Source organism: Trematomus bernacchii, unplaced genomic scaffold (genome assembly GCF_902827165.1).
Source record: "Trematomus bernacchii unplaced genomic scaffold, fTreBer1.1, whole genome shotgun sequence".
Lineage (NCBI taxonomy): Eukaryota > Metazoa > Chordata > Actinopteri > Perciformes > Nototheniidae > Trematomus > Trematomus bernacchii.
In genome coordinates this window covers 648,822-671,690 of record NW_022987784.1, presented here as the reverse complement: position 1 = coordinate 671,690, position 22,869 = coordinate 648,822, and the positions used below count along the sequence as shown (strand labels likewise).

The window sequence follows — 22,869 nt, the reverse complement described above, 5'->3', positions numbered from 1 at the left end:
ACATTTTCTCTACTATGAAGGATGCTACAAGCCTGTCCATCTCTGCTTTGGTTACCGGTCCTCCAAATTCTAATTGTTGCTGCTTCGGAGTCGGCAGCGGCGCACTCACAACATCCTCACTCTGGGTTCGGGGGTCCTTAGCTATTAGCTTCACCTTAGCATGTGTTCTTTGCAGGTGTTTGTTGAGGTTTGACGTGGTGTTTACAGCAGTGGATAACAGCTTCTGGCCTGGACACAGTTTGCACCTCACCGTCACATTCCTGTCTATTCTTCGGACAAACTCAAAATAATGGGCATACCTCCACCCCTCGAAAGTTATCGCTGACTCAGCCATGTTTATGCAGCACTGCACGTGGAGATGTGGATGCGCAAGTCGCGCAGATTACGTACATATAAACCTGCGGCGGAAACCCCTCTTGTCTGTCAGTGTGATTATGACTGATTTTATAAAAGTAACGAAGTAACGCGTGTCAGGGCAATATTAGTAACTGTAGTGTGATTACTGAATTATAAAAGTAACGCGTTACACTACTCCGTTACCGACAAAAGTAATATTATTACAGTAACGCGTTACACCCAACTCTGGTTGTGACTTCATTCAGGGTATTGCACGAGTTACGATGTGTTCATCGTTAACCAAGTAAAAGTGGAACATATTACCAGTGGTGCAAAAGTACTCAGATTTTACCAAAAAATTGTTAATGAATAATATGTATTATCTTAAAGGTAGGGTATGTAAGTTTGAGAAACCGGCTCGAGATCGCTAGAATTTGAAAATACACAGCCGGAAAAAATCTGCCACTTCCTTATAGAGCCCCTCCTCCAACACACATGAATGCGCACATGACCAATGAGGGCACGAGATAAGTTTGTGCACAGATGGAAGGCTGACAGGCAGGTAGGCCATCCAGTTATTTTAGCCGGGCCGGCTAAAATGATTGGTCGTACTTTTTACAGTATTACGGCTTCCACAGATGACATTTTTTTAATGGATTTTTTGTCAAAGCACTTAAGATATTCATTGCTATCGGGATGTTTAAGAGCATTCCATGGAAAATAACAAAAAGTGTATCTAGAGCCGGTTTCTCAAACTTACCTACCCCACCTTTAATGGATTATGGTTATTGATGTAAGGGTTTCTCACGGCTAGTAGAGGTGGAGCGAGGTTTAATTACCTTATATACTGTACTGCTTCTGGATATTTTAACCTACACTTATATGTCAATGTTTATTTATTAGTTTATTTATATTTTGTATGGGCTAATATACAAAATCTGTAAATACCTGTCGGATAAATGTAGTAGAGTAAAAAATCAAAGTAAGTAAATATTGGCTTCGAAAATGTAGAGGAGTAATAGAATAGCTTAAAGATTCAAGAAAAACATTAAAATAACAATAGAACTTGAGTAAATGTACTTCTTTACATTTCAACACTGCATGTTACCAATGTCATACAAACCCGTTTTATATACTTACATGTTTTAAGGTTTGCATATTTAAAACATTAATGGTGAATTGTCATCATTAAGACGTTGGGAATATATTTCTAAGCTTGTTAACATATACAGCGATTAGCATTCAAGACGGAAATATTAGAACATTGCGTCTCATAGGAGAGAGGGACCAAACCCAGATGTACAACATTATAATGACAGATCTCCTTCAGCCAGATGTGCTTTAAAATATTAAGTAAGTACTTATTCACGTTTAACAAACTGCAGGCTTCTTGTTTTTACCGTGCCAATGGACCATCAGCAGGCCAGAAAGAAATAATGGGGCATAACGAGAACTGGGATTGTGGTGTGAGGAGAAACTGTGAAAAACTGGACCTCTGTCTCTGTAAGGGAGTAGCGTGAGGAAGTGCACATGAACTGAAGTGGCCAAACATTTTCATATGCTCCTGATTTGGATATTTTACCCTTTGTTTAACTTTATTTGGAAAAATATAACCTCTACAAAATGACCACTTCTTATAACAGTTTTTTTTATCACAGTTGCAGCAGCTAGCTCCTTAACTTCTCTCCATATGTATGTTCTTATGCCTTTTTACTTTTGGAAGTAATCTACTTTTTTAATTGACTTCCTGAAGTGTACATTCAGTAACAAATTGAACCTCTCATCTTTAAATTGTAATGGTAGGGAATAAAATGGACAAATACTGTAACTAAAATAGTGTTTATTCCATAGAAAAAATACCTCATTCAATGCTAACAGTAAGAAAGGAAATGTGAATGCTACACAAACAAAAGGCTTATAATGTCATGAAAAGAATAGTGTTGAATGTAATCATCGTATCCTTTAATGACCTTTCCAAACGCATGCACTTTCCATTTGAACAAACATTTCTTGATTTCTCTTTTCTTGAGAGATATTTAATAATATAAAGTTCAATTTTTAGCTCTGTTATGCTAGTTGCGACGCAGGAGTGTACGTTAGAGTGAGCTTGTCCTCCAAACAAGGTATAGTGATCTCATCAGAAGCAGCAAGTAGCCGTTCATCTTAGAAACTGTCAAATATATAGTCAAACATAACATTAAAACCTTGACACTGATCTATGCATTGACATAACAAAACCAATGCCTTAAGTGTTGACAATAGATGTCTTAATACATATAGTAACACTTGGCATCCACTTCTCAGAACCAGAACTCGGAGACGAAGACATGAACGTTGATGATGTTCTGACCGGAGTCGCCTTGAGTTGTCAGGTTTCGCATGGAGAGTTTCAGTACCGTGGTCAATGGACCAATCAGGGCCTTCACCTGGCGGACAACACCTGAATAAGACAAAGAGAAACATCAATATCAGACCACAGTTTGGGACAATAGAGGCAAGACTTTGTTGCTGGCTGGGACATGTCACGTTGAGCTGGGTGGATGTGATTCAAGGGGTCTATCAATTGGAGGTTCTCTGGTTCGATCCCCATGTCAAAGTGGCCTTGGGCAAGACATTTGACCTGAAATTGCTCCAGTTGGCAATGAAATGAATTAAATGTAATCTGAGATAATTTGTTATATTTGTCTCGTTTATGGACTTTTGGTCTTGGTTTTGGTTTGACTGACAACAATATACATTTGCCGGTTTTTTGTATTCCTTATTGGTTGATTTAGAGCAGCAGTGAGCAAAAATACGCTTGTTTTTTCCACTTTTTCCATTAGTTTAATTTTTTCGTTACCATGAGGTTTAAAGGGTTACCCAAAACATGTTTTCTCACTTACCCTTAGTATCTAGCTAAGCAGATAGTTTGGGTTTTTAGTGCTGAGTTTTTTATTTCTGCTGCCACCCCAAGACAATTGAGGATAATAACATTTTGTTTTTGGTGCTCAGCACAGTTATAATTTACATACATCTTTCAACAGCAACATGTCTTTTTAAAAACAATGTCCCGGTCACAGGCTGTCTCAACCAGACACATTTCAGGATCTTTCTCCAGTCTTCCGTCTCACGCATGTCTGACAGCTCCCTCAAATATATTAACTTCCATTTTATTCAATACAGCTGTCTACATTGGTTGTGTAACAGCTTGCGCTTTGCATATAGAAACCAGTGTGCATTTTAACATTACATTACATTTGTTAGACGCTTTTATCCAAAGCGACTTACATACTCAATACTGTGGACAATCACCACAGGAGCAATTTGGGGTGAAGTGTCTTGCCCAGGGACATGCTGACTGCAGTGGGGTTTGAACCTGTCCGAACACCAACGCACAACGCACAACCCACTGCGCCACACGCCTCCCATAACATTTCAAGACCATTTTTTTTGGCTGTTAGATTGGTTGTTTGTCTGGATTTGAGCGCTGCCACAAAAAGATGCTCCGATGTTGATGAACTTCTTACGCTAGCTGGTGTATAAAATATGTGATGTTGCGAATAATCCAGCATCATAAATGCCAGCAAGGGTATTTCTTTGGTGGAAAATAGTTGTATTTAATGCTGACCCTTACACCAACCGTTCTCTGAAGACAATGATTTTGATTTGATTTGAAGCCAAGTGATCTGGATTGTATTCTCCCCTCCCACCTTCCACCCTTTGAATGGACACCCTCTATCATGGTAAAACAGATGGGAGAGTAAACATACTACAACGGAGCATTACTGAACGCCCATGGAATTCATTGGGTGCTCTTTTTAAGTGAACATGGGATTACACAGGGAAAAAAATGCCAGTGTTTATACAGGCTGTCAGCGGGCCTTTTCTCTGCAGAGGGCTGGTGACATTTCAGCTCTGGCCTGTTTGAACAACCATCGGGCAGGCAGCACAATCAGCACCCTGTCCTCCTATCACACCTACGACCGTCCTCTTTGTTTTTCTCATTTCCTGTCTTATTCACAAGTGAGTCAGTAGACTGTTCAAGCTTCTATGACTCATTGGTTTAACTCAACATGGATCAAAATGACGACAGATCATTGCCTCGATCGCTCTGAATTATGAGGCTCCTTTTTGTGGTACTTGTAATAAAGCAGTAAAACCCATTTGGTCGTCGTTCACCACAGGGCAGATGATGATCCATTATGCGCCATCCGCTGCGTCCTTTGGGACACTGGCATTGTATGATGGCAGACACCCCCCCACCCACTCATTCTCCTTCTTCTCTTTCTCCCCTCTCTTCCCTTCTTGAGGGGGCCTGGTGTTTGTGGCACCATCCCTGTGGCCCACAAGGGTAAATGAGTCCCATGTGTTTGATGGAGGGGAGCAGTCACAGTCACGCGATACAGCCATGGAGGCATTCCTCCTGCAGGAAGCCATCTTTAACTCTGGAAGGGGCAAGCAAACTGCTGTCTCTCACTCTTTCTTGGTCACTTTCTTTGCTCTCTTACTCTCTCCCAGTCGGATTTGTGGGCACACAGCAGATTCCAGTAGATCCGGTCGATAAGCACTTGGAGGAGTGTGGAATGGGGCCCACTTCGACCATGGGTGCCCCTTTGTTTTGGTGTTTTGGGACTCTGTTGCATAGTAACACCAGACGGAGGGGACTGGGACTGAGATTTTATTGTTTCCAAAGCGTCAGAGTCATCAGGAAGAACTAACCTTTGCTTAAACCTAAAAGCAGCAGCAACATTAAGAGAATAACTAACATGAAATAAAAAAAGTGATGGCACTCAACTCCTGAGTTGACCAACGCAAACTTAAAGTGAGATCAGAAGGTCCATGATTTGTCGATTTAACTCAGACAACATAAATGAATACGCTTCACTGATGAGTTGAGCAAGCACACAATGAAGATGTGTAAAATATTATGAGCACAATATGGACCACCGCAAAGACGACTTGGATTCAGTCTTTATTAGGACTGTTTTCTTTTAAATGTGTGTAGCCTGTATCTAATGAGAGCTTAACACTCTACAATCAGGGTAGGTTTTTATACTGAAAATCCTTTAAATATTTTCTACGAAAATAAGCTCAACAATCTCACGGCATGAATAAATAACAAAAACACATATTGCGTCTGGACTGAACATTTATTAAGGACTTCTAAATAGAGCAATATGTGGAATGTGTTTGTTTGTTTTGTAAATGTTCTTGTGGTCTAATTAGCACATGCACAATGGCTAAACTGTTCTCTGAGAAACAGAAATGGTGTTATACTGCCTAATACCCATATTTCCTCTGAATTCATGGTTAGAAACTAGTGAAATAAAAAAAAACACAGTTCACTTTCACCCAACTTTAACCTTTGGGACGCAATTGGTCGTGATAACAAACCAAAGAATGTATGATGTGTTACTGTTACTTTACCAATTTGTTGAATTGTCGAAACATGTTTTATTCAACTTCTACATGAAGCCTTTGTTTGACTTAAGGCTTTTTGCACAGCCTTGAGGGGGAGAAAAGTGTAATTATGTTGTTTAAATGTGGGCCCAATTCTGCACAAAGGAGCTTGATAGTAAGGCCGGTGTATGTGTTTCCGTAAGTTTCCCATCAAAGCAAAGTGGTATCCTGAATGAGGGAAAAGCATCAGCTAACAGCTGGGCCTCAACATACTAACAGTGAACCTGAGGTGAAACCACAACCGCATACTCATCTTTAACATTTCATCCGGGCTGTAAGGCAAAAAGCCAACAGCCACAAAACAGGTTGACTTTGATTGGCTACAACCTGAGATTCATATAAATAAACACTGGGAGGTTAACAAAACAATTTGCTCTGTGAATTGGTTGCAAGGTCATGTAATCTGAGGGCTGACGTTCCTGAGATTTAGTTGTTGTGCTGGAAAGGTTTGCGGTGTCTTTCCATCTCACTGAGGTATCTGCCACAGGGTGCAAAGGTGACTGCGCTGGCTTTAAAATCCACCATCAAACAAACAGCTGTACAATCTGTCCGCTCTCCAAAACATTCCCTACACCATGAAGTAGCCCCTTCAGTAAAAAATAGCCTTAAATAAATGCATGCTAGTAGCAGAGACACTGCCACAAAACAAAGTGAAGCCAGTGCCAGAAGGCATTTGTCATCCTTCATGGCCACGAGCGGTGCAATATTGAAGGGTAACATGTAAACAGTACAATTTCTGGGTTTTCTGGTTTCTTCAACTCAGCGAGGAAGTGTATGACAAAATCCAAAATGAGCGGGTTTAACACCAGAGACAAATGAAAAATATGCGTTGGCCTCACCACAGTATTGTATAATGACACACTGGTTGTGGTGCTATGCATGCTCGCTCCAGTGAAACCATTGGAGAGTATCCAGGTGGTGTACACAGTTACAGTATGCAAAGAGGGTACTGGAGGGTATCTTCATCATCATTATGGCTATAACTGAGATATGTTTTGTATCAAACCATATTGCTGAGCTATGTTGGCATAAACAGAACAAGTTGTTTCATATTCAAGGATTCTTTGTTTTAACAGCATGAAACATTTTCTCCAAAAACTCCATAAAAGCTAGGAGACATGCCAAATAAATGGCCAACGAGCTCCCTTGTTACCCAATAAGCAAAGCAAGCAATTTCAGTTTTGATTACCTGTCAGCAAAGCCAAAATATAATCCTTTCAAATTGCCAACATAAATGTACAGAGACTGAGTGCAAAGACCCCTCGAGTACTCCATGCTGTGTTTACGGCATTGGTCACTGGTACAAGTTTGTCCCGTCGGGTCAGGCTGTCCAAACACAACTGACCACTCCAAAGAGGGAGCGGAAGCTTCGCTCTGAAAGGCCAGCACATGTGGCTTGATATTTTAAGGTCAATTAACAGCGAGTCATACTTACAGATCTCTCAAATGGCCCATGGGTCAATTTTGGACAGTGTCGCACATTGGGTAGTGACATCATTGAAAAGTAGCCGTAGGGAATCGGTTGGTTCTTTTCTTGGACTTTCTGTTTTAGCAGTTGTGGGTCAGAGCAGCTGAGATGACACAACATGCACCATTATCTTTACCACAACCTTTGCACTGTATTACAAGTGACCTTACAAAGCTAAAACCCATAACTAAGGAGTCAAAGTATAGATTTGACATTGGAGACTGAATTGAAAGGTTATGCAAATCTGCATGGTTTGGAGTTTAAATCAGGATGTTTTATAATAATCTTCTTCCACATTATAAATGGAAGGAAGTATACAGCATTGTGATAAGGTGTTTAAGTACTTTCTTATCTATTTTGGCTCGATACTATATGAAAATAGATACGAACTGAGCTATCACCTTTTACATTTTCCGAAAATCCCAGTGCCAGACAGCAAAGAATAATGATGAGTATAAATGAAATACATCACCCACCCAGGGGAGATAAGTGTATTTGATTTAAGACAGCTTTATTGCAAGTAATGTGTGCTATAAGTATGTGTACCTTTTTCCTTTTTTCAGCGTGACATATCGGCATCACTATCTCTTCATAAGCACATTGGTGGTGGAGGACCACCTTGGGGGAGTGTTGTGTTTTTGACAGTGTAGTTGTTGGGTGGAGAAGACCATGTTTTGATTAGGCGTACTAATCTCTTGTGGGGCAGACAAGGATTCCTTATGGGCTTGGCGCGCTCTAGTGGGCTCGCTGCTGCCATGTCATGATTCATCCAGATGACAGCCTCTAAAACGGAGCGAGTTGTCTGCTTATCTCCACTGCTGTCCTCAACTCCTCACCAGCACAGCCACAAGCCAGAGCCACAAGCTCCACTGGCTCTGAAGCAGTCATGTCTCACACAGTCCACTCACATTCCACCGCTCACTGTGGACGGCCGCACTGACGACCATGACTACCTGCATAGAGACAAACTGTCCACTTCCTCTTCCATTCATCTTACTGTCTGCCTCACTGGCTGCCAGCTCCGTGTCAATGGCAATGCATAAGGTATTTATTCTCTGCACAGGGTATAAACCGCAAAGGCATATTTCCACCTGCATTTCAAATATGACTGGAATTTAGCTCAGGCGTCTCAGACTTTCTCCAGAGAAGGGCTATGATTCATTAAGAGAGGGTGCTTTATTATCCGTTGCTGTCCAGTAAGATAAACATAAATACTACATAAATCAGTTGTTTCTGCTAAAAAGAATCAGACAGCAGTGATTAATGGTACATTGAAATCCTTCCATGACAAATGATTACTCATGAAGAGGACTCATTTGGACACATTCAAGGGATGACTATTCATGTCCTGACCGTTTGATTCCAGAGTGGGCTTCTGATTGTATTGTACATTTGATTGAGACATCAGTCACATTATAAACACGTTTAGTGGCTTTTTTTTTACTTTAAACTTGGTTTATATTCTACACATTGCATACAGGAGGAAATGTTATTGTTGGTATTGTGTCCCCACACTATATAAAAAACATACCAAATTTAAACAGCTAATATGTAACGACTAAAGTAAATCTACAAGAATTCATACATCCTCAGCAGGCCCACCTTGACGTCTAAACCTACCCTCAATGGGAGGGGTAAAAGACAATATTGATCCCCACGTGATGTACCGTATGTCACTGAGAGATAACAAAACAAAGAAAGTACCAGCATTGTATCAGAGATGAGAGACTCAGCAGCACTCATTCTTCCAGCAGAGATCACAGAGCCAGTGTTTTCTAAGGGAGGAATATCCACCTGCTGACTGTCCAAATCAATCATCCCATTATCAACCCTTTTCAAACAACCTGTCCCTAATCAAAAGTCTATGACAGCACTAGCATGAGTAATGCATTCCTCCGATGTTTGAGTTTCCAAATATGTGTATGACAAATGTTGTCTTTAGAGAGGATGATATATCGCTTCTGCCGTGTGCCCACATACCTGCAAGGATGTTGTGTGGTCGCCGCTGTGCTACTGGGGACGTCACTGGAATATGAAAGTGTTTGATTGGTTCTGATCATGTTTTCCAAGTGCTGAGGGCCTGTTGTGTTTGCACAGATGCGTACGGCTGTCAGGGTTGTCTTCCAGATGTGACAGTACTGGGAAAGCCAGTGATGGATGACCAGAAACTAGGAAAGAGTGCTGCAATTCTTACTCTTGTGGTAGTGTGGGTGTATGTGTGTGTACGCGTGCATGCATGTGTGTGTGTGCAAACACTGCATGCCTGTGTGTGCATTTGACTGGTTTTAAGAGTAAGTGAGCATAACGGAAAAGAGCGTCAGCCAATCAAACATTTCAAGAATCTCTTTTTTTTAAGACATCGAATTCTGAGGATTCCTAATTGCCTCTTTTGTCCCTTTCGAAAACACAAGAAGTGGCCAAAAATAATGGCCAAAGTTCACGCACTTGTTCATTAGTGGAGCCTCAATGTCTGCTTCTCTTCACATCCCACCAAGCTATAATACCACTGTTGGAGACACTGGAGATACTGGAAACTATGCTTCCTTAAGTGACACGTCAGCAAGCCTCATACAATGGTTACGCAACAGCAGCATCTGCGGGCCAAAGCACCAGCAGCGCAACCCACTAAATAAAAACCAAGAGGGCCTTCATCACACCGTGGACGCCACACTTCACGGCGAGCAGTCAGTGGCCAAAGGCTCCAGTGCACAGGGCCTCAATTTGGAAAAGTGATGGGCAACTGGTGCAAACATGCAAGAGCTGCATCCAATAAGCATCCAATGGGTTTGGGAGAGAAGTGGCTCCTCACAAACAGTCCTTTCATGTGGTAGTGAGTTTAAGTGCTCTAATGCTCGGCGAGACACTGAGGCCTAGCGTGGGGAAATGGAACAATACATTTAACCACATGAAGCAAAGCGCACAGGATTACTTCTGCACATATTTTCTCTCTCAGTCTTTCCTCTTTCATTGAATCACAGTGTCTCACTTTGTCTTTCTCCCTCTGCAATTTTATTCTCCCCCCCCTCCCTTGCACACACACACACACACACTTGCCCTTGCAAATGGGCACCACTATAAACAGGGAATTTCTCCTAAACACACAGGCACACAGACACACACAGTTGACAATGTATTACAAAAATAAGGCTAATCACTCATGCAGAATTACACAATTGCACATTCCAACAAAAACATACCATTATACAGTACAATATAATTAAACAGCTTAAACAGTGAGTTATTGCTGGTTATAAACAGTTTTCTGTCTTTGTGTGTGAATTTGGGTACGTTTGATGAGCTCACATCTGTTTCTGCACAAGTGTACAAGAGAGGAACACTTGCGTGCGCCTTCAATCCAGCTTGAATCAGTGACACACTCTCCTCCTCCCTCTCTCGCTTTATCTGTAAAGACAGATGTTCATACTGACGGGCCATCCCTTCATCCATCAGCGAGAGAAGAAGAACAAGACGCTGTCCTTCCACTACCACCCTGCATGCATCTCTACACAAAACCAAAACACCTAGAAGGGCCCAAAAATGTGTCATCCTTGGGCTCACAACACCCTCATCCTCCCATGGCCAAGGCTCAGTTCAGCTCTCCCACAGGCGTGCAGCAGCCCTGGGTCACCACCAAACTAAAAGATGGGAATGGTTTCTCCCCAAACATGTGTTGTTGTTACAAACCAGTGGAGATGGTATCTGCTGCTCCTACTTGTGCAGGGCTCTTTTTGCATGCTGGCAGTCAGTAAACAGGTAGTTGTAATGAAATGCTTGTCAACTGCAATCACTGGTGCATATGTGCATTTGAAAACACAAGTCATTTATGCACTCTGTTGAGACCGCAATAACTTATAGTGGAAAGTAACAATCTGCTAGGGATAAGCATAGGCGTAGATAAGTGAATTAAATGGTACTTTGTTTAACCACAAGACTGTGGAAATCGATGCCAAATATTTGGTGAGACAGAAACAGGCCTTGGTCCGTCTCAAAGAGCCACTCAGAGGACAGCTCTCCAAAGACACAGACATCAAGAGCCCCCATGCAGATGATGACAGCTACATGATGCCACAACACTGCAAAGACCATAACGGCCTGTGTCAGATGTTCTCATGTCGGGCGGCCCAGACAGGCCGTCCAGACATTCCTTATGGGAGATTTTTGTTTCTTTTTGTCCCTTCTCTAGCGCACATGTGACTTTGATTTGCATTAAAAAAAAATACACATATATTTCATACATTTTTCAAATGAGACCTAAAACCCATGTCCCCTTTAAAGAGAAAATGCAATTTCCAGTCACAGAGACTGTAAAGGCTGCATGGATAAACTGCTATTGTCAAATGATTGCCCTACTTTGGTTCATCCAGACTTTTTACACAAAGTAAAATCCTGGTACTCACCCACATACAGTCCCTTCTCCACCCGCTTGATGATGTCGAAGGCGTTCTCCACGTTGCCCTCGAGGATGTCAAACTTGACATCGTAACTGCTTAAGTGATAGCCACCGTAAGCTGGCACCGAGGTTCTCAGGAAAACAATCTCTGTTGGAAGATAACAATTAGACCAAAAAGTTTTGGAGCATAAACGCTCATAATCACTCTGGGATTACATCGCCAAGCCAGTGCCAACTCTTGCTTTTCTTTTTTCCTTTCCAAGAGAAAGACAATAAAATGGTCTGTGTTTATTGTACACTCAGAGGGTCACTGGAAGGTTGAGGCTTTGCAATGCTGTTGTGCAGCTGAAGAGCCTCGAGTCCCTTGCACCCCAACTCAGAGTTTATGAGAAACGACAAGAGCTTAACTCTCCGTGACGTTGAGCATGAGTGTGTCTGAAACATGCACTGTATGCCAGCCAATAGATGCTTGTCAGCTGTCATTGTCTGCGAGTGATTACCGTCGTTACTCATATCCAACAAACATGGCTCTTTCTCTCTGGTGTAGGCCAGCCAAGCCCGGATTGCATGGAGAACATCATGAAATAACTTATTTGGAGGTCAGTGTGGATTCTGACAACTGCAGTGAAATGCATTTGAGATTAATGGAGATAAAGTAAAGTTGGAGAGATAAAAATGGCTGAGGCACAAATAAAAACCCAACAAGTTATCATGCTGTCAACAAATCTGTTGTTTCCCATGATTTTAACAGGACGTTATGTCCCAATAAAGCTTCAACTATTAACCTTATTGGATTGAGGGTTAACAGGAATTTTAAAGGAGCTTAGATGATCAGCAATATAAAGTAAGCCTTGTGTTAAAAGTTTGACATTTTGGGAAGACCATTGGGCCAACCACTTTTATATCTGTAGGGCATAGTGGCATACAGCAAATATGAAACTACAACAAGCAGATAGTTAGCCTAGCATAGACTGGAAAGGTTGAGCTAGCCTGTCCAAAGCGGAACATTTGTCAGCATCTTTATGGCTCGTGAATTCAAATGGAAATGGTTTCTTTTCCACTACTTCTGGTCTTTGTCTTTGTTCATTACGTTACGGCAGAGTCAAGCTAACTTTTGTATTATCTGTAAGCTAAAGTAAGCTAACCGGCTGCTAGCTTAAGCTTAATAATTGACCTTAACATATGAGAGTAGTTTCTCATCTAACTCTCTTAAAAAATATATAAAAAAGGAATAACTTTATTTCCCAAAATGTCAAAACTATTCTTTTAAAACTTGTCAGCAACAAACCTTTTGTTAATGAAACTTGAATATATGTTGTCCCTTTTTATACTTTTGCTGCATGTTTGCATGTTAACCCAAAAGTCCATTATTAGTATGCATTTAAACCATGCTTTGTACCTACCCTCTGGCTTTGTGAACTCTCTGAAAGTGGGCATGGAGATGAAGGTGTGGGACACTGAGTGCATGGGGTCCAGGGCACAGGCGACATCATTGGGCTGACAGGACTTTACACAGCGAATGGTGTCAGAGCGTTGAAGCCTCGCCACTCTAAAGGACAGAACAAACATACACACCCACAAAAGAAAACACAAACACACACGTCCTCTGACCTTTAGGTAATGTCTATATTAAGACGTCAGAGTTAACCACCATTGATTTCTAAAGCCTAAAATAACAGGGCATCCTTGGGAGCAGCCCTCTGTGTAATCAAGAACTCAGTGAGGACAACAGCAATGGCCACAAACAATATCTGGACAACACAGAAGTTACTGGCTACATCAGTCAGAAATAAATAACAATCAAATTCTGGGTGGTGCCAATAATTGCCATAGATCATGCTGAAGCCAAACTTAGTAGTTTGTGGAGACTAGCGATGCCATTGGTGCCTTTATGATGCATGTTTTCAAGCTGTGTGGGAAATGAATTACTACACTCACAAAGAATGATCCACAACCTGCTCAGGAAAATATTTGGATTTGCTGAGCATCCCCTGCTTCACATCAGATAATCTCTTGAGGAGGATTTATGGGGCAAGGGAGTGTTCTAAAAGACTCCTAAATTGTGAGCAACATGACTAGACAACTCCCCAGCCTATCCCCAGGGCAGCTCTCATCCTATTATTTAGAGCTTTGTTTATTCCACAGACTAATCAGTGACAGGTCGACGGGAATGGAGGGCCTCGGCTGGCTCCTAAGGCTAACGCCACCTGAAGTATAACTATTCACTACCTGTCTGCTACATAAGACTTTGAGAGAAGTTTCTAAGTCACTAACAACCCCATAAATCAAGGGTTTGTCTTTGAAACGATGGGAGACGTTTGAGAGAGCTATTGAAACTAAATAAAAGCCTTGACTTCAACATCCAAGATGTTCAATTTAAGCTTGGTTTTCACAAAGGAGACAAGTCAGTACACGGTTATATTGGGTTATGAAAACAGCCAAGTTGCCATGTATAAGACCAGTTAATGTGCATGGCAGCCATATAGCCACATTGTGAGTCATGGGCCGAGGATCACTGGCTCTCCTCAGGGGACCTATAGGCTGCAGCTCAAAGCCCAGGCACGGCTTGGGTTGCAGGGCTTCTTCCATGGGGAGAGAGGAGAGAAGCCCCTGACAAAAAGTCAAGCCACCACTGGGTAGGGGCTTGTAATTAGCAATTAGCGGGTGGGTCCAAGTTTTGCTTTGGCCCATGCCAAACCCACAAAATGGTCTCTTAGTTTATAATACCACGGCCTGAGCTGCAGAAAGACCCAAGCGGGGCTCTAGAGGACAAGGTGAAAGATCTGTCTGGGTAGAGAGTAAATTTACGAGAAAATAATGATCCAAACTTAACTGGCCCCTTACACATGGATGAACACCTCAAAGCAGGGGAAGCAAGTTGAGCTAAATACAGGTCAATACAAGTATGTTTGTAGCAAAAATACCTTGCGTTTTTATGTGTATTTCTGCAATTGTTTCTTCGCACATGCAAACATGGTTGTGTATGTGTGTGTGTGTGTGTGTGTGTGTGTGTGTGTGTGTGTGTGTGTGTGTGTGTGTGTGTGTGTGTGTGTGTGTGTGTGTGTGTGTGTGTGTGTTTGCGCGCATATGAACGTCTTCTTCATCTCCCCAATGACTCACGTGGCCCAGCCCAAGAGAAAAACCCCAATACTTGCAGACCAGAAAGAAAAACAGACTTTTTGGATGAAAGTCCTCTGGTCAAGCACAGGGCCTTTTATTTTTTTGGTAATTATTATTTATAGTCAGCACATTGATAACGCCCCAACACAAACACTGCAGGGCATCATTCATTCTGAGCGCGGTGATGTTGCTGTACCACAAATTGTTCAGACCACCGGCCAGAGCCCAGAGCCCCATAACTCAATGTCAAAGGGGAGGAAAAAGCCTTATGTGCACCACTATGTTCTTATTTTAAGGATATCCCCAATAGGGACCGAGTGCATCCTTACCGGCCTGACAGCTCAGGACAGGAGGAACCTAGGACATCTGAATTTACAGTTATTATAAGCCACAGTCCTCGGGCTGCAGCCTCACAGCATGTCAAACTATTTATACTCTCCCCTGCTGGTGCACATTTCCTTCTCTTTGCCACTGCATCCCATCGTGTGTCACTTACTCAGCCTTCATTTGGATTATCTGTCTGCTTTGGGGTTTATGGCCGCAGTATGGAGTGGAAATCTGTGCATTTCACATTAAGCCTAAAATGTAATGGGAGCTAAAGAGAAGTGTATGAAAATAACTGCCAAAGAAAGACGTATTTGCGGTGAAAGGTAACGGATGTTTCGGGAGCAGGAGTAACAATGAATACAAAAACTGGCTGATTTCTAACTGGAATTTGGAGGTGGGGGATTACTTTATAGACTTAATAAATAGTGCAATTTAACATAAATGACCATAAACTATATATAACTGAATGGTTTGACTTATAGATGGGAAATGTGACTTGTGTGTGTTTCAAATTACTTGATTTGATTTGATTTAATACTATTAATAATACATTTATATATGAATTTCCAATTTTAGTGTGTAATAGAATTCTTTATAGTGTATAGATGTTTGTAGCCGGGTAACTTTAACTCATATGCATTTCTAGAGATGTGCAGTACATGTATTAATGGATTTCCTCTTCACTGAGGCTGTTGGATAATAGCAATATGAAACTGTGTTGAAGTCTTCATGCCTCCATCTGTGATTTGGCCTCACATTCCAGCTGCTCCATTTGCTGTATTTGATTAAACCCCACAATGCACCATCATCAAGAACTGGATTTGACTTGAACATGTGTTATTTCTATTTCAATTTTAATAGAAAACTGTTCATCCAACACATAAACCATAAAATGCTGCAAAACGACAGACTTTATCATGCAACCATCATCAAATTACACTCAGTTGTAGGCAGACATGGGTCGTTACCATTTTATGATTTACCCTGACCTAGAACGCCACCTAGCGGCTAGCACAGCGCCTTACCTCCAAGAAGATACATTCAACTGGACCTTATTCATACTGCTAAATAAAGATCCTTATTCTAGTGTTAAAAAGTTGATTATGAGAAATGCTACAGTACTAAAAAATGTGCTTATGTTTTCTGATTGAGTTTGTTGTATTGTTATGTCAAATTCACTCTTTAAAAAAATGATGTGTCATCTTTAACATGAGCTTAGTGACAAACAGAGTCATATTTGGGGTATTTTTTTTACAATATAGAAAAGGAAATAGACAAGGCTGGATAATTTCCCACTGTAAGTTTGTTGCTAATGTGTATAAAGGAATAGTTTGACATTTTAGGAAACTCAAACTCACTTTCTTTCTGAGTGTCAGATCGAGGCTTATTGTTTCCCTGTTTTTTTAAGTGTCAGTCCACATTGGAAATATTTGCATATATTTTATGGAAAAAAGGAAATTGAATAGAAACTTAAGCAAGGGATACAGCAAACATTAGGTGCCCACAGCTCATTTTGGCGTCAAGGCCATGAACCCATAGGCCAATACAGTTTTAGGCAGACCTAAACCTAGTGGCATAAATCAATGAATGAAAGAAACATTCATAATCTTTAGTTATAAACATGCATACTGGAACGATAATGATCAATAATTTGGAATTATCAATTTATAATTGCCCGGATAGTCGACATTGCAAAACCTTGCTTTGCTATAAAAATACTGCATGCTCATCTCACATACCTTCTGTGTTAAAGATACATTTTTCTCCTGTTTTCTCCACAATACGTTGCATTGAAGATGACACATCCTTTTTAAGAGTTTAGTAACTTGTGTAACCTTTCGTATTTGTTGTGTTTATTCTAGTAGGGGATTGTAAGGTACTCTGGGCTCCTCCTGGGTAACAAACACCTGCACTTTAGCCATGTATGTGCTGAGCGTGCCGTAGCGACGCAGCCTCAGCTCCAGAGACAGATCGAAGTCCTGCTGCTTGTTGATGAGCTTTGCCACCGACATCACGCCGCCGCTGGGCACTTGCTCTGTCTTGAAGAACCTGCCCTCGTTGCCAGCGGTGATAACAATCTGGATGTCATCGCCAGCCACGGTTTGGGAGGGGCCCATGCGGAAGATGTTGGTGAAGACGGGGATATTGGTGGGGAAGGTGAGGTAGTAGTGGGTTATTCTCAGGGGCATGGTCAGGCACTCGTCAGACTCATTGCAAAGCAAGCGTTCACATCGACTGCAAATAGAGAAAGGGTGGGGGGGCAGGGCAGGACAAGACAGAACAAAACAGGCACAGAGAGAAGGAGAGAGAGAGAGAGACCAGGTGTAAATTTAATTTGCCCGTGCATGGCATGCAGTGGAAGGAACATCAGTCTCTGCAGCAAAACATTTCACAGGCCAGTCATGGTGCCCTCTGTGGGATCATGCAAGAAGTCCTATCACTGGTGCCTGCATAGGTCATACACAGCCTCTACTGTAATTAAGCCAATGTAAGAATATCCATATGCATTTCATCATTCTGAAACAACAGAACATGCTACAGCCGGATCTTTTCCAAAGTCATTCCAGCATTGAGCATACTGGACATGCACAGCCTTGAATGACATGAATGGGGGTCGGTTTGAAAAGGCCTGACATGGTTTACTGTTGCACTCTGATCTTTCAGTAGGGTGACGTATCTGATATGGCTTTGAGGAACATGGACCTTGCTCTGTGGATGTGTGTGAGTTTTTCTGTCGATGTTGTGCCAAAGGGGCATTATTATGGTCATTTTAGGTTTCATAATGATATTTTGTGTCTCTACTGTCACATGTCTCCATGCTTTAATGTTCAAAAAGGTCTTTATTTTTTTATTTTTCAGCACCTCTTTTCACCCTCTGTCTGAAACCAGAGCCCAGTCTGCTCTGATTGGTTAGCCGGCCGGCTCTGTTGTGATTGGTCAACCGCTTAGAGATGTCCCGCCCCTTAGCCTATCACGTACTGTGTGTTGGAGCGCGAGTCAATAGAAGCACGGGTGTAACATAGTGATGTCACTATATTACATTAGTATACAAAGGAGTCCAATCATATTGGCATGAGAACATTTGAAGTATTATTAACCATTGTGTCATGTTCATAAAAATGTGCACAAAATCTAGAAAACTCACGTTTCTCCCACGCGTCGGTAGTTGGCCGGACAGTCAAAGGAAAGACATTTGAATTCTCCCTGTACATTAAAGCAGCTCTGATCCACCAGGCATGTGTGTGTTCCTGTTACACATTCATCAACATCTGGGAGCGAAAGACACAATGGTAGAAAAATGTGATTTCAATACATTCACAAAGATAACTTGTGTTAAAATTGACATATGCCTTCATTTGAAGAATAGCTTACCCTGGCAGCTGCGCCCATTGGGTGATAAGGTGTAGCCTTTGACAGGACAGGAACAGTGGAAGCTGCCAGGGGTGTTGTGACAGCGATAGGAGCAAATGTGACCTCCAGTAGGCAGTGCACACTCATCTATATCTAAATATGCAACAGAGACAGATAAAACAAGTCAAACCAAAATGGAAATCTAAGAAATACAAATTTGAACTGCTTGTAATTGATCTGTTTAATATATAATGCCGTTTGCTATAGTGTATGCTAACACCAATTTTTTTCTCTAAGTAGCTGTTAAAATACTTTACCTTCACAAGTCAATCCGTCTATGTCACTGAGCTGGTAGCCACGGCGACAGTAACACTGGTAGGAGCCGTACACATTGGCGCACTCTTGACTGCACGGATTGCTGTCGCACTCATTCAAATCTATAGAGAAGAAATTATCACAGACCATTTTGAACTCTACTGTATCTTACTGGTTTACCAAATAGTAAACCTCCTTTCAATATGTACTACATATTTTTATTTTGTTTTTTATATATATCTGTTGTAATTTATTGTCGTTTATTGTGATTGTAGTCATGTGTTTTTATTACATGTACAGCACTTTGGCTCGACCAAAAATCGCTTTTAAATGTGCTATATAAATAAAACCTGATTTGATTTGATTTGATTTGATTTACATCAACATTTGCTTGCACAGTTTTCTAGTCTGACAAAGTACAATGGTGTCTTGTTGATTTCATACACTGAATATACTCTATTTCTCAATCTCTGTAAATGTTCTTGTGAATCTGGATTATATCTTAAACCCAATTACAAGAGGGGCTCATGTGATTTATAAATACACAGAGTATTATGCAGTGATGTTGCTGTTTTATGACAAATGACTACTGTAGAGGTCTCCAGGGAATATTAGGCCCATGTGAATATGGCTTTACAGTCCTGTCTCTGATCAGTTGTTTTCAAAAATAAATATTGGAACGTTATCAATTAACCAATTAAACCAAAACAGCTCTAATCAAAGACAAAAGGTCTTACAACTAGGAGCTGATTAGGGGTTTCTGTTGTTCTAGTACAAGAAACATACTGTGTATTGCATAACAAGTTATAATTATAAATTCTTTATTTCTTACCATCACAATTCCTGCCATCAACAGAAAGCTTGAAGCCGGTGGTGCAGCTACACTTGTAGGAACCCAGAGCGTTCTCACACTTATGAGCACACAGGCGGCCAGGGTAGTGTCTGCATTCATTAATATCTAAAACACAGTCCACAGTAAGAAGTTCACTACACATCTTGACCATTAACCGTACAGTATGCATGTTTATTTATTCATTGGATACAGTTAGATTTGTGTAAGAACACCAAACACAGTCGACACGCTGCTTACCCTCACACATCCGACTGATGCTGTTGAAGATGTAGCCAGCCTCACACTCACAGCGGAAGGAGCCTATCAGGTTGACACACCCGTGACCTGTACAGACCTTATCATGGTCCTTACACTCATCAATATCTGCAGTGAGGGACGCAAACAAGAAAGAAAACCATTTAATGCTTCTCAGGTAGTTAGAAAATACTTTGTTATGTAGGAATGGTGAGTTTTTCCGCCTTACCAACACAGCGGTTGCCCTCCTCATTGAGGTGGTACCCTCGACCGCAGTTAACGGAGTTCCTCTGGCAGTTGTAGGAGCCAACTGTGTTGATACAGATATGCCCGTGGTGGCATGGGCCTGTCTGACTGACACATTCATTTATATCTGAAACACAGAAACAGATGACATTGGTGCTGGTTCTAGACAAAGACCAGGAAGTCATGGAGACACAAATTCAGCCAGATCCTAAACATTAATTCACCTTCCTTCTCTGTTTACCTATCCTTCTAACTCTGCATTTCAATATATATGAAGCTTCTCCCTCTTGCCCTGCAGTTACCCTTCCAGTCACCCAGCAGTATTTACTGGTCCATCTGCACTCTGTCTTTCATAGATTGTCTAGTGTTCATTCATAAAATTGTTGGCATATTTGCTGAAATGTCACTATTTCCTGACAGTCATGCATGCAACAGATATGCAAGATTCCTGTGGCAAAGGAAAAACAACCAATCAGAACCCAGGAGTCTATAGCACAGTGTCTATCACTAATAGGTTTCTTAAAACATTTTAGTCAATGCATTAACAGAATGATAAAGGTTGCACAGTTTTTCAATTTGATGGGAGTTCACTAGCTGTGGTTGAACTCGACTAACTCCTCGATTCTTATGGTTGTTTTCGTTTGAGCATGGTGGAATCTTTGAAAATGCCATGAGAAGCACTTTTGGCGAGGGAAAGGAGCAGGATTTTTTCACAGATGTCTCATGGTGCTTACCGATGCAGGTGCCGAGGGCATCTTGGATAAAGCCGCCACCACACTTGACCTTAGGGGAACAACGAAATGACCCCTGGGTGTTTTGGCACTCAAACTCTGGGCCACAGTTATGGATGCCAGTCTCACACTCATCAATATCTGAAAAAAGGGAAAAGTGCTATTGAACACACTGATAATGCCAAAGGAAAAATGTGACAAAGACACACAGTAACGGAGGCAAACAGCACAGTTTGACTGACCTTTGCAATTGTTGTTGTCAGTGAGTTCATAGCCAGTCCCACAGCTGACCTCTCTCTGGCAACGGAAAGAGCCCTCAGTGTTGATACAGCGCTCGCCCCCCCGACAGTTGCTGGCTCCCAGCAAACACTCATTGATATCTGTGTTTGACAGCAGAGGTTCTCTTATTGTGTTGATCCTCCCAACTATTTTGTGCTCTTATTGTTGTCAAAATAATTGATACGTTTCTCAGTTGAAGACAATACCTACCCTCACAGCTCTTTCCATCTGGTTTGAGTTTGTACCCTTTAAAGCAGGTACAAGTGTGGTTGCCAACACAGGAATGAGCACATTTCCCTAAAAATGTAAAACAAACACGTTCATAATTGAGCGATGCATTTCTTTAGATAAAAAATAAGGAATGTGTAGGGAAGCTTGTTTATTGCCATAATATAACATACCCTCGCACTGATCACTTAATACTGAATTATCTCCATTTTCATGGGTTTCATCCTTGTTAGGTACTGCATGAGAGAGAACAAAACATGATTATATATCCATCTATCATAAGAAGCAGCCCTAGGACATTCTCAAATAATGCTTTGTTTAGGGCCGCAACTGAATAATTGTTAAGTCTATGACATTTTAGAAAAAAGAGAAAAATGTCCGTTGTTTTTTTTAAGGACAAGGGTGGCAGCTTCAATGTCTTGTGTAGCTAGCCATAAGTCCAAAGCAAAAAGGTATTCATATTACAATTCCACACAACAATAAAAGCCACAAATTGTTCCAAATATAATCTTGGAGCTAAAAAAGCACAATGTGTTTTTGCTGGATTGCCCATGAGCAATACACTTCATAATCCGTGTTCAACTGCCTTAAAAGCAATGTCCACATACATCCAGCAGGGGACAGTGTGAGCTCATTCTTACGCTCCTTCTCCAATATTTCCAGAAATGTTATGTGTTCTCCCGTGATGAAAATTGCCTGCTTTGGTTAAAGAAACTGGTTTACATTTTTACATTTTGCCTACTGTAGTTCTACTCATTTTATTTCACTAACATTCCGTTTTTTGTGTAGGTGTGGTCTGGTTATCTGCGGCTCCGTGTACACAGCATGCTCGGGACACCAAGCCACACTGGTAGCCCACCGACAGGGTGTGGTCACAGGGTAGGCCCTTCTCCAAGGTCGCCTTCCCCAGGAGACAACAGTCGCAGCACATCTACAGGACACAGAGTGGAATACAATAAAAAAGCATTTATAATAGTAATAATAATAATAATAAAGCTTTATTTATATAGCACTTTTCATACAAGTCATGCAGCTCAAAGTGCTTTACAAAATGACACATCAAATAAGTTAAAAACAAACAACAACAAATTCCCCTCAGATTATTTGTTAAGAACTTTAAAAGGAAGGCTACGTGCAGCAAAATATATAACATTGTATCAGGTTAATAGACACAAGGAGGTAAAATGTATGATAATAAAAATAAAATAAAATAAATAATGGTTTCTCTCTGACAGATAAGACACAAGACAACTGAGTCGATGCAAAACTATCAAATCTATCTAGGGTTAACATAATATAGGACTTTTTACAAAGAAAGGAGAGGAAAAACATTATGCCATAGAGTACTATCATCAGGGAAGAGAAACTGAAGGGAAAGAAAAAGGAGATTGTGGGATGATGTTGGTTGGTAAAACACTGGAGTTACATGAAACAGGCTTTTAGACGGACAAAAATAGGAGGATGTGTTCCAGACAGCCAAGCTGTCAATCAACCAGACAGACAAATATAAGGATGATTGAGATGAAGTCCCAAATGACAGGCTTCAGACAGA

The 22,869-nt window shown here is 41.2% G+C and overlaps 1 protein-coding gene across 2 annotated transcripts in view; it reads right to left on the bottom strand.

The window, feature by feature from the left end:
* Window positions 1–2,159: 2,159 nt before the first annotated feature.
* The window catches only part of fbln1 (fibulin 1), a 28,009-nt gene continuing 7,299 nt past the window's right edge, over window positions 2,160–22,869 (bottom strand). The window contains exons 4-17 of one of the 2 annotated variants that reach the window (XM_034149452.1): window positions 22,089–22,248; window positions 21,491–21,553; window positions 21,300–21,386; window positions 21,053–21,190; window positions 20,814–20,951; window positions 20,063–20,206; window positions 19,837–19,962; window positions 19,579–19,704; window positions 18,749–18,868; window positions 18,453–18,584; window positions 18,226–18,349; window positions 13,037–13,182; window positions 11,641–11,781; window positions 2,160–2,776 (exon numbers count right to left, since the gene is read on the bottom strand). In XM_034149452.1, the coding sequence (XP_034005343.1) occupies window positions 2,637–2,776; window positions 11,641–11,781; window positions 13,037–13,182; window positions 18,226–18,349; window positions 18,453–18,584; window positions 18,749–18,868; window positions 19,579–19,704; window positions 19,837–19,962; window positions 20,063–20,206; window positions 20,814–20,951; window positions 21,053–21,190; window positions 21,300–21,386; window positions 21,491–21,553; window positions 22,089–22,248 (1,785 nt within the window). In that variant the 3' untranslated portion in view covers window positions 2,160–2,636. Of the gene's footprint in view, window positions 2,777–11,640; window positions 11,782–13,036; window positions 13,183–15,917; window positions 17,316–18,225; window positions 18,350–18,452; window positions 18,585–18,748; window positions 18,869–19,578; window positions 19,705–19,836; window positions 19,963–20,062; window positions 20,207–20,813; window positions 20,952–21,052; window positions 21,191–21,299; window positions 21,387–21,490; window positions 21,554–22,088; window positions 22,249–22,869 lie in introns of those variants that run through there. The other variant, XM_034149453.1, reaches the window with a different exon arrangement.